General features: G+C 45.6%; 1 protein-coding gene and 1 non-coding gene across 2 annotated transcripts; one reads left to right on the forward strand and one right to left on the reverse strand.

Annotated features, from left to right (window-relative positions):
- Window positions 1-9,164: 9,164 nt before the first annotated feature.
- On the forward strand, window positions 9,165-9,277 carry LOC121104679. Its single transcript, XR_005837028.1, has one exon. It is a non-coding gene; the product is annotated as a small nucleolar RNA SNORA28 (small nucleolar RNA).
- A 1,415-nt stretch (window positions 9,278-10,692) lies between these two features.
- Window positions 10,693-11,301, reverse strand: GTSF1L (gametocyte specific factor 1 like). The gene has a single exon (XM_008698088.1). The coding sequence runs from the start codon at window positions 11,192-11,194 to the stop codon at window positions 10,730-10,732; it is 465 nt and encodes a 154-aa protein (XP_008696310.1). The 5' UTR covers window positions 11,195-11,301; the 3' UTR covers window positions 10,693-10,729.
- Window positions 11,302-12,233: the final 932 nt, after the last annotated feature.

Here is a 12,233-nt window from a genome sequence, read left to right on the forward strand (position 1 = left end):
GCAAGCCTCTGGGACAACCTGCCCTCCAGTCCTCCCGCCATGGAGTTGATTGTAGGCTCCCAGGGGTGATTTCTAGGCAGGTGGTCCGTGGTTGCACCTCGGTGAGCTGGCCTATAACCCACCAGGGGCTTTCCGCCGGCACCTGCTCCAGACTGTGTCTCCCACTCTTGCCCGTGGCTTGTCCTGAGTCTCTTTCCTGTCCTCTGAGGGAGGCATCCTTGCCAACTGCAAACCTGTTAACTTGCCACTTCCTGTGAACTCTGCACTAGAGCTGTTCTCTGCTTCACACATTCAATGAACGGGCATCAAGGCGTGGTTCTGGTGATGAGGATACAAAAATTAACCCCAAGACTCTCCCAAACAACTTTATTCTCACAGGGCTTAGATTCTAGAGAGGACAGACAAGCTATAAGCCAACATGTATACACAACATGCCAGAGGTTAAGAGGGGCTTTGAAGAAAGCAGAGGAATCACGAATGGCATGGTTGGCCAGGCCGCCTGCTAAGAGGAAGGGGAGGCTTGAAGTGAGAAGGCTGGCCGCAGCCCCTGGCCACCACGGGGACCGGGAGGGAGAGCCCACACGGGCGGAGGGACTGGTTCCCAGAGCCGGTGCTGACAGCCCCTCTGTGGTTTGACTGGGAGTGTCGGGGCACATAGTGCTCCAGAGGGCTCTGCATCCCGTGGACGGCCTGGGGAAACTGGGTCACATCTGGGTGGATCCAGGGTCCAGTATTTCCTAGGCCGGTGTGACTAGCAAGACGGAGGTAGGTGCCGAACACCCGAGTTCAGGGAGGGAGTACAGGAGACGATAGTAGGAGGGAAAGGTGGGGTTCAGTTAGGATGGCAGAGGGCGGGTGTTCTGACAGGATCCAGACGGTGGCTCGGCATGTGCAGGCTAAGAGCCTGGAAGTGAAGGAGAGAGGATCAAATGCACAGAGATGAGAACTCCAGTAATGGCCCCTAAGGAACAGCTGTTCCCGGAAGCCACGCCCACGCAGGGCACGTGATTTGCTTTGTCCAATGGCGATCACTAGTTGCCACGTGAGGGATTGTGGGACAGCCTGCCGAGAGAGGCGAGAATGGCCCGCGGTTTTAGCGGAGTCCAGTCGCGTGAGCCAAGCCATTCGAAGCCATCTGGCCTCACCTGATCTGGCCCAGTCCAGAAGAACTGCCCAGCTGAGCACGGACTCATGAGCCATTGGAGCTCGGTATTATTTTAAGTCCCACGAAGTGTGGGGGTGGTTTGTTGGTACAGATGCTGTCCCGGGGAACTGGGGCGTGTGGGTACTTGTATGGTCAGGATGCATTGGCCTGGTGTGCTGGCCCTCACCGAGCGGGAGGCTGCAGCCGAGGTGCAAGCTGGACCCGCACGAGGGTGGAGGAGAAGGAGTTGGGCAGTGAGGAGCCCGCGTCCCAGTCATGAAGAATTCCGAATGGGACAACGGTATTCTCAACTCAACGTTGTAGCTGGGGGTCGGAAGCAGGCCCCCCGGGGACGAGTGCGGCGGGTGGACATCGTGTGAAGCTGCGGGGACTTATGTTTAGGTACAGGGCGTCTATGTGATGTTTGAGATCCGTAGTACGCTTACTTGGGTTTTATATCTCCCCTTTAATAAAGGGAATTGGCTTCTAAGATGCTTTTAATACTTTATTGTCTCTTTTTAAATTTTAAAAGGCTCACATGAAATTCAAGTGATACGAAGGGTACGAATTAAAATGCGGACGGTCCGTCTCATCCATCCACCCCCATTTTCCTCAGAGGTAACCACCACCAACGGGCTAGTAAAGTGCTTCCCGGATTCTGCACGTGAATCACATTAGGATCCTGTTAAAATGCAGACTTTGGTCGGGGAGGCTCTCAGGTGGGGCTTGAGGTGCTGCATTTCTAACAAGTTTCCAGGTGATGCTGAGTTGGGCACTGCACTTTGAGTAGCAGGGATTAATGGTACTAATTCAGTTAATCAAAATCAATGAGATGTCTGGGGCCATTGCTGTCTTTTCTACCTTGGGCTCCACAGCATCTCACAGTTTCACTCACTCTAAGAATTCAGTCCTGGCAGATTCAGGGCAGCCTGTGCCATGTGGTTTCTGTGGCGATAGCCACGTGGGTCCCCTCCACCTGCCTGCGTCTCTCAGGCAGTGGGACATCCACTTGGGAAGGGCCCACCTAGTTACAGTTACACTTGTATTGTGCTGGCTTAAAGTATGACTCCCTTTTGCATGTAACTTCCAAGAGAGCAGGGATGATACCTGCCGTGTTCACAGCTTTATCCCCAGCACTCATCAGTGCCTGGCAGATAGTAGGTGCTCAACAAATATTTCTTGAATGAGTATGAAAACCAAGAGGGATCAGTGATGCTCTGGCCATTGTTGGGCACTCATGAGCTAAGGATCTCTTGTTGGACTACTCAAAGTGGAGTTGTCCTCTTTTTTTTTTTTTTTAAGATTTATTTTGAGAGAGAGGGTGCATACAAGCAGGGGGAAGGGGGAGAAAGAGAAGCAGACTGCCTGCTGAGCAGGGAACCTGATGTGGGACTCCATCCCAGGACCCTGGGATCATGACCTGAGCTGAAGGCAGGTGCTTAACCTACTGAGCCACCCAAGCGCCCCCATCAGGGTGGAGTTGTCCTCTTGCCAAGACCAAGGGAAGACCTGAATTTCTGCTGTGTGACCGTAGGGACTGACCGAAAAGCATCCGTGGTCCAAGAGTTGTATGTGCATCTTCACAAACCACCCCTCCTTCCACCCCAGCTACCCAGACACAGACCCTGCAAGAGCCCAGAGGCCTTTCCCAGAGAGATGCCCACCCCTTCCCAGATGCAGGCCTCCCTGTCCCAGGCTGGACTATATCCTCCATCAATACTCACCTGTGCTGGGGTGCCCAGAGATTAAAGTGACTCCGAAGGCCTGATTCACAGTCTCCGCTCATGACTGATAATCCCAGATCCCTTCTACATGAGTCTCAGTTTTGTCCCATTTTTTAAAAATTGTGGTTAAATACATAACAAAGTTTACCATCTTAACCTTTTCTAAGTGTACAATTCAGCCATGTTAACTCTATGCACATTGTCATGCAACAGATCTCTAGAATTTTTTCAGCTTCCAAAACTGAAACCGTACTCATTAAACAGCTCCTCATTTCCGCCTCCCCCAGTCTCTGGAAACTGCCATTCTACCTTCTATTTCTATGAATTTGACTACTGTAAATATATAAAGTGGAATCATACAGTATTGTTCTGTGACAGCTGATTTAACTTAGCATAGGTTTATCCCTGTTATAGCTTGGGTCAGAATTTCCTTCCTTTTTACGACTGAAGAATATTCCACTGCACATAGAGACCACGTTTTAGTTACCCATTCATCTTTCTGTGAACAGACAGTAGGGTTGCTTCCAGCTCTTGTCTATTGTGAATAATGCTGCTATCAACATGGGTGTGCATGTATCTCGAGAGCCTGCTTTCAGTCCTTTTGGCTGTATACCCAGAAGTGGGATTGATGGATCATATGGTAATCCTTTTTTTAATTTTAGTTGTTTTTATTGTGCTTCAATTAGGTTTTTGGTATTTCCAGGAAAAGCTGTGTGCTGGGCTACTAAAGCTTTTGCAGTGATGGTGTGACTCTTTCACCACCTGGTGGCCATTTGTGTGTTCGCAGCAGCAGGTAAAGTGAGCCATAGCAGTTTCTTGAAGGTCTTGGAAAAGTCCTTGAGGCAGTTTTCTGCTTTTCAGGCCTTTTCTTCAGCAGCCTCATCAAGCAGTTGTTTGGCTTTTGCTTGAACACCTCCTCTAATTGGGAGAGGTGACTTTTCCTCAGCAGCCCACTCCATTGTTGGACAGCAATTGTGAAGAAAAAGATTCTTTATTTGGAGAAAAAATTCTCCCTCCTTTGTAATATCTAAGTAGGAATGACTAGGGTACATGGGAAGCTGGTCTGTGGTGAAGTCAGGGTCCCAGGACAGGTTGTCGATAGGCCAGGATTACCTGGGGACTCTAACTGCCAGAAGTAGCCACGATCTCAGCAGACCCTAGCATGAATCAATTCTGCCCTTTTTCCACAAATCACCGAGTCTCTGATTTAGTAATGATAGTGATTCAACCCTCTCTCAGATGGATTTATGTTTCCACCTTCAGCCATGTGTGTTTTAAAGTAATTAAAGCTGAATTTTGATATGAATTAAGAATCAGGCTTTTCACTGATGTAGACGGGTGGTCTCAGCTGGCCAGGATGGAGGTGTTTCACCTGTATGTTAACTAGGGCTGCCCTGTAGTTATCTAGGTTAAAGTATGCAATAAATGTACCTGGCAAGGACAGGTGTAAAGCCTGAGTCACAAATGCCCTTCAGAAAGGCACAGCTGAGAACATGTCTCTCCTTCTCTGGGAAAGAGTCCCTGCACCCTGCCCGGAGAGCAGCCCAGCCTGGTATCCAATAGGTGCTCAGTAAATGTCTCATTCTGCCGCGAAGTGATGTGGCAGGAAGAAATGCCTTGGGCAGCTAGGATCAGAGAGGTGGGGGAAGCTTTATCATTTTTTAGTGTTGATTTCTATCTAAATTGTGTTCCCTGTGGTCAGGGAACATAGTCTATGTGGTTTCATATCTTTAAAATTTGTCAAAACTTGCTTTTTGGTCAAGCATGTGATCAATTTTGATTAATTTTGTAATTCCTCATGCATCTGAAAAGAATGTATAGTCTGCAGGCATTGGGGGCAGTGTCTCATTTTTGTCATATGCTAATCCTACTGTCTAAATATCCAATATCCTGTTTTTTTTGTCAGCTTTTTGTAAACCTAGGTTAGTCAACCTCCAAATGACGCATGGTAAGAATGTTGTCTCAGCCGCTGAACGTTGGGGTGGTTTGATACTCAGCATTATTGTGGTAATAACTAGCTGATACACAAGGTAGACTTGTGTTCACTAGAAAGCCCTGGAAAATGAATAGTGCACTCTGGGCTCAGCTGGATGGAGGAGGAACTTAGGAGACCTGGAGTTCCTAGAACTGGGCTGGAAATGAGTGCAGTGAAGGGTTCTAGAATTCAGAGCCATGTGACTATGCCTGTGTCTTAATTGTTCCCCAGGACATCGGGCTAGCTTTCCCAGGCTCTTTGACTTTGGATCAGACAGACCTGGATGTGAATCCCAGCCTCGCTGTTACTGGCTATGTCTCTTCCCTCCTCTGAGCCTTGGAGTCCTCATTATAAAATGGGGAGAATCCTTAACCTGTCAGAGTTGTTGAAGGGACTAGAGAGAACACTGGCACACACTCGAGGCTCAGGAAGTAGGGCTCTTAAGATGTTACTACAAAATGCTTTGTCATCCCTTTCTCATGCTCAAGAAACCCTGCAAAAAAGGAGTTCGTGTGGAGTTCCATGCTTCAGTGGAGTACTCCAAGGGGAAGTTTCCAGGCAGGGCTTGAGCCACTTTGGCTTGGAGGTTTGCCCTTTGGTGTGCCCGGTTCTGTGTCATCATCTGCTTCGTAGCTATCAGCTGGGGAAGTGGTGTGCTGCAGGAGAAGCAGCCTGGGCATTAGGTATGGGTTCAGTATTTTTTTTTTTTTTAAAGATTAATTTTAGAGTGAGAGCAAGATAGAGTGCACGTGTGTGAGCTAGTCGGGGGAAGGGCAGAGGGAGAAGGAGAGAAGGAGACCCCCCCGCCGAGCTGGGAGCCTGACACATGGGGCTTGATCTCACAACCCCGAGACCATGACCTGAGCTGAAATGAAAGGTCGGACGGACGCTTAAATGACTGAGGCACCAAGGCGCCCCAGTATAGGTTCAGTTTTTAAAGACTTTTCATAATAGTTCAACATACAGAGAGCAAAATGCACAAATCCCAAGTGTATAGCTGGATGAATTTTCACAAAGTGAACACAGTCATGTAGCCAGCACCCACAGCAAGAAATAGAACGTGACCAGCACCCCAGAACCTCCCTCCTCACCTCAAACACCATCAGTTTGTTTTGCCTTTTTAAAATTTTACTTTTATTTATTTTTATTTTTATTTTTTTGTTTTTAAAGATTTTATTTATTTATTTGACAGAGATAGAGACAGCCAGGGAGAGAGGGAACACAAGCAGGGGGAGTGGGAGAGGAAGAAGCAGGCTCATAGCGGAGGAGCCTGATGTGGGGCTCGATCCCGTAACACCGGGATCACGCCCTGAGCCGAAGGCAGACGCTTAACCACTGTGCCACCCAGGCGCCCCTACTTTTATTTATTTTTAAAAGATTTTATCTTTAAGTAATCTCTACACCCAACACGGGTCTCAAACTTACAACCTCTAGATCCAAGAGTCCCGTGCTCTACCGACCAAGTCAGCCAGGAACGTGTTTTGCCTTTTTTTTCTTTTTTTTTAATGTGTAAACTGAATTTCATAATACATAAGATTTACCCATGTTGATTTGGGTAGTTACAGTTTGTTTATCCTCGTCACTGTATAGCATTCCATGGTATAATTTTTGCAGAATTTACCCATTCTCCTAAAGGACATGGGGAAAGTTTCTGGATTGGCTATTATAATTGAGCTGTTGTGAACTGCTTGTCCTAATCTTTTGGTGAGTTCACATACACGTTTCTGGTTTATACATACATGGGAGTGGAGTTGCTGGGGATGGGTTCGAATTCAGTAGGCCACTTGCTACTTACGAGCTTTGTGAACCAAGGCTCATTTTTCATATCTGTATATTGGAAATAATAGTTGCCCCCCTCTGTTGTCACAGGTCTTTTTATTTTATTTTATTTTATTTTATTTTATTTTATTTTATTTTATTATTTGAGAGAGAGCATGAGCAGGGGCTGGGGGTAGAGGGAGAGGGAGAAACAGGCTCCCTGGAGATCATGACCTGACCTGAAGGCAGGCACTTAACTGACTGAGCCACCCGGGCACCCCTGTTGTCACAGGTCTTAATAAAACAATATCTGCAAGGCACCTCGTCCCAGTGTAGCTCCCCTTTTTCCCCTCTTTCCTCTGCCATGCCAGAGTCCCCTCTGCCCTAGGACACAGCTCTTCTACTAGACTCCCCCTATGCCAGGAGTTTTCGACATGAACTTGGAAAGCTTGCCTGCTGCTCAGAGTTGGTGGGTGCTTTTCCCTGGCCATGGGCTCTCCTTTGTGATTCAGCCACTGGCGCCCAGCCCAGCACTAGCTTGCTGTGGTCACCATCACTGCTGACAAATGTTTTTATGATGGTCTTGGTAAGCATGTGGCTTGAAGCCAGTGTTCTCTGGAGACTGGTCCAGGAGAGGCAAGGAATGAGGACTGAGGAGAGGGAACAGCTGGTTGAGAGCCAGCCCAGGAATTTATAACAGATATTCCTTTCTTGCCTGGTCTTTCTTTCCTAATGTCCAGGCAAGAGTTTTTCTTAAGCCCTTTTATTCCTTATTTTTCCTGAAACACCTCAGGTCAGGCCATGTGGGTCAGTGGGCCAACTGGAAAACTTGCCTACAGGGGGCTCTGTCAAGATAGAGCTTACTTCTGTCTCTGCACAATGGAATCCTGGAGCATTGTGTTGGGAAAGATTCTGAAGGTATTGTCCAGGCTCAGGAAAGTGCTGTGATTGATTAGTTATGTCTGTTATACGTGGGGAAGGTGGTGGCGGCGGCACACGTTTCATGTATTTATCTCTATCTTTGGCTTAAAGGTATTGGTTAGTATTGCTCAGAATAGACATGTTTTTGGTTTAGAGAGGTAAATGGAATGTTTCTTAATAGGTGGGTTAAGTCTGTTTCCATTTATATGACTATTGACATATTTGGATTGATTTTTACCATTTTATTTTGTGTTTTCCCCTTTTCTTTGTTGAATTTATAAAGTTTTCTGTAATCTGGTCTATTTTCTCCTCTTGCCTGGTTTGAATTACATTAAAAATATTTCTCTGATTTTAGAGGCTATTTAAAACTTTTTAATATGCATGTTTGTTACTGTTTCTGTCCTTTTGAACGATAGCCTTTCCTGGCCTATTTTCATTGAGTTTTGTTTTATCATTTTAAATGCAAAATTGATGATTTTCTCAGTTGATTAACTTTGTGTACATATTTTATAAATTCACTTACTCATCATTGTTTCTCTTACCTCATTACATTTTCTTTTTGCTAAGTAACACCACCTCCATTTCTGCTACTAGTAGGTAGCATTAGTTGAGAGCTTCCCGAGTGCTAGACACTATCCTGATAATCTTACATGAGTTAGATCCCTCAACGCTCCACATCGTCCTGGGAGTTTGTCATCCCAGGAATCACACAAGGGTTAGGTTATGCCCGAGATCTAGCATTAGGAAGAGGTGGAACTGGGCTTCAGTCCTGGCTATCGTGCTGCTCTTTGCTCTGTGTGTGTTTAAATTTTTAGTTTTGAAATCATTTTAGATTTACAGAAAACTTGCAAAGATAGTGCAGAGAGTTCGCATATACTCCCCACCTGGCTTTCCCTAACGTTAACATTTTACAAAAGCATCGTGCATTTAACAGAACTAAGGAAGTTTATGTTGGTACAATACTAGTAACTCAACTACAGACTTTATTTGGATTCACCGGTTTTTCCACTCATGTCTTTTTCTGTTCCAGTATCCAATCTGGGATCCCACATTGCATTTAGTATATATACATGTATTTTTAAAAACCTTTTAGTATGGAAGATTTTGAATTTATATAAAAACGGAGAGAATAGTAAAATTTATCTATCACTCAGCTTCAGTGACGATTAACTCATGACCAATTTGTTTAATTCACGCCCCAAACCAAATTACGTTTTTCTTTTTCCTGGTCCTGGTGGCCTATAGTTTACAGATGTTTACAGGTGCCCTACAGATCACCTTATTTCACCTGCTTCCTATATGACAGTTTTCTAATTCATGTACTTTATTAATCATGGAGTTTCTAAAGCCAACACCTAGAACAACAACTACTAGTACTACTACCACCACCACCACTACCTCTTCCCCACCCACCTCCTCCTCCTTCTTCAGAAGAAGAAATCTTTATTTCACACTTTGTAGAAAGAATTGAAGGGCCCAGGATTGGCAAAGCTATGATTATTTAAAACTGACTTAGTTAAGACTTCCTCCTGAAAAGCTTTCAAAAGACTTAAGTCTTTTGCAGTTTAAGAAAATGTATTTTAATTCTGTGGCCTGATGATATATTCATATATACTCCCATGTAAAAGTACTGAAGGGTTGCAAGCAACAGTCTGTGGCAGATGATCGAACTTGTCTGACACAATATGAGCAAGGTCTAACCTATTTCAGTGTTTTCTCCTCCGTGAGACCAGCTGTTACATAGACTTAAACAGTGTTCCAGCTGTTGGCTAAAGTGCAGTTGAAGTATGCCCTTGTTCAAGTTCATGAGGGAGGGAGGAGACTCACGAGTGTGAACGATCACAAATTACCAGGCCTTCTGAGGCATCACCACTTCATCTTAATCTTCCCCAACAGTTAATACCTCTACTATTTAGGGACATTCCATTCTTAACCTGAGTTTCTTACATATGAAATAACAACAGATGAATTTGGTCTGTGAATCGTCTTAGAATTCCAGGTAGCATTGTGTTGGTGTGTGGTTATCTGAGGGGAGGGTTCCACAGCCAAAGAGTGCAGGGTTTTCAATGTTCATGAGACACAGTGAGGTGTAACATAAACCATGGCATTAAAATTTTACATCTTTTTTTTTGTCTCCCTGTAGAAAAAATAAATAAAAGATACTAAAGGGTCTATAGGGAAGTGTCTCTCTCCTGACTTTCGGTTACCTAGTTCTCTTCCCTGGGGAGGGCTGGTAAGTTTCTAGGGAAGAGACCAGCCAGCTTTTTCTGTAAGGGATCAGATAGGAGACATTGTAGGCTCTGTGGGCAGGTGCCTGTTCTGGTGTGTCCTTGAGGGAAATTTTATGCAAATACAAGAACATACATATACATGTTCTCTCCCACAACTCTGCAAAAATGGTAGTATAATATACAGAGTATTCGGGACTTGGCTTTTCTCAGTTAAACCAGGGGTTGGCAAACTATGCCCCATAGGCCACATCCAGCCTGTTACCGGTTTCTATAAATAGTTTTATTGGAACCTACATTCATTTGTCTACGTTCTGTCTGCGGCTGCTTCTCTGCCACCCAGGCAGAGCTGAATAGCTGTGACAGAGAACATGTGGCTTGTGAAGCCTAAAATGTTTACTCTCTGGCCTTTTAGAGAAAAAGTTTGCTGGTGTCTGAGTTAAACACTGTGTTTTAGCCTTTCCAAACTAGTCCAGAAAGAGCCTCCTCACCCTTTCTCATGGCAGCATAGACGTCTTTGTATGGCTGTGTTATTCATTTAATGAAACCCTCCCCTAAGGGATATTTAGACCATTTCTGCCTCTTTGACCCTCACTGCTACAAATAACGTGGCAGTGGATAAGCGTGCACTTACCTCATTTTCCGCAAGTGTGAATGTAGTCACAGGATGAATTCCTAGAAAGGGGATTGCTCCATCCAAGCAGAGCACACTGCTGACTTTTACAGCTAATGCCTAATCGCCCTCCACAGAGGTTTACCTACCAACTTACGTTCTCACCAGTGTTATGAAAGTGCCTGTTTGCCCCATCTTTACCAGCAGAATGTCCTGCCAGCCTTTAGATCTTTACCAACTGCTACATGGAAAAAAAAAAAAAAAAAGGCAGCCCAGGGTGGTTCACTTTGCATGCTTTTATTTGGGTGAGTTGCATCTTCTTTCAGGTATTTAAGAGGCGAGTGGCTCCTTTCTGCTGCTGGTGGTTTACTCTCCTGGTCTGAGGGTCTTCTGGGGGGTGGTCACGGATGGGGGGTGGGCCTCTCTCTCTGACTCTCTTGTATCGCTTTCACAAACAAGCTTTTGGGGAACAAAAGTCTTAAGGACAAACATGGGATGGCAGTTAGTGCCATCAACATTCCAGACGTCAGAACTGGGGAGCCAGGGGGGCCCTGGAGGGGCCTTTCCATTCTGCTCTGAACTTGGAAGGCTAACTTTCAGAGGGCGCAAGCTGTCCTCCTCCTCCATTGTGCTTCTGTTGACGCAGGCAGCCTCGTGCTCCTCCAGCTTTTTGATGGGGACCACGTGGCAGGCGTTGTATTTGCAACTGGCCATCTTTTTGGCTTTCTTGGGGTTCTTTTTCCTGCAGGATGCCAGGTGGTACTGAAATCTGCTGAGTGGGACTCGGTGGTGAGGGTTGTAAGGGCAAATTTCTAAGGCTTCTGGCTCCATGAGAAATTGTTCTTGAAGCAGAGTAGCTCACTTCCCAGAGTCAAAACGAAATGCCGCTGGTGGAAAAACCCTTTGGTAGGGAGGATGGAGCTGTCCTCTGCCCAGAGTTGGCCCTTAGAGCTCTGTCGGCCAAGTTCTTAACAACTTATGCTTCCTGTGCTGTGCGACCACGAGTGGTGGGTTAGGAAAAGGAGAGGAGCTGTCAGGGGCAGCTGCACAGAGAGCTGAGTTACAAATGGCAGGTGAGACAGAAGAACCATATAAAGCACCTGCAAGAGCCAGAAACCACAGCTGCCCCACAGGAACGTAAAGAAGGTACATGCCAGCCCCTCTTGACTCTGAGAGGTACACTGTGTGATGTCAGGGAGCAGTCATGAAAGGTCACAATGGGCAGCTTGAGTCATCAGCAAAAGGCTACTTGTCGTCCATCGCTTTTAAGGGGTGGGGTGGCTTTGGGAAAAGCTGCCATTCAAAATTACTGGTGGCATGTCTGTTGTCATTTAACTGTTTCTAAACTTATGTGTTTAATATAATTATCTATATTTGGGGTTAAATCTATGTTATTTTGTGTTTCCTTATCTATTCTTTGGTTTATTTTTTCTCTTCACTAATTTTAAATAGACAGTTTTAAAAAATCCCATTTCCTCCATGATTTTGTAGGTTACACATTCTCTAATCATTTAGTGGTTATTCTACAAATTGAAATATTCATAAATAGCTTACCAAGGTTTAAAGTTCATAATAGTTTCATCCTTTTTCCAAATAATGCAGGACTTTTTCTACATTTCTTCCCTCCTAACTTATTATTTTAAGCCTAATTTTATTTATTTTTATTTTTTAAAAATATTTTATTTATTTGAGAGCAAGTGAGAGAGAGAGAGCATGAGCTGGGGGTGGGAGGGGCAAGGGAGAGGGAGAAGCAGGCCCCCCTGCTGAGCAGGGAGCCCAATGTGGGGCTTGATGCGGGGCTCGATCCCAGGACCCTGGGATCACTACCTGAGCCAAAGGCAGAAACTTAACCCACTGAGCCACCCAGGCA

The sequence above is a fragment of the Ursus maritimus genome, unplaced genomic scaffold, assembly GCF_017311325.1.
Source record: "Ursus maritimus isolate PB19 unplaced genomic scaffold, ASM1731132v1 scaffold_22, whole genome shotgun sequence".
In the NCBI taxonomy this organism is placed as follows: domain Eukaryota; kingdom Metazoa; phylum Chordata; class Mammalia; order Carnivora; family Ursidae; genus Ursus; species Ursus maritimus.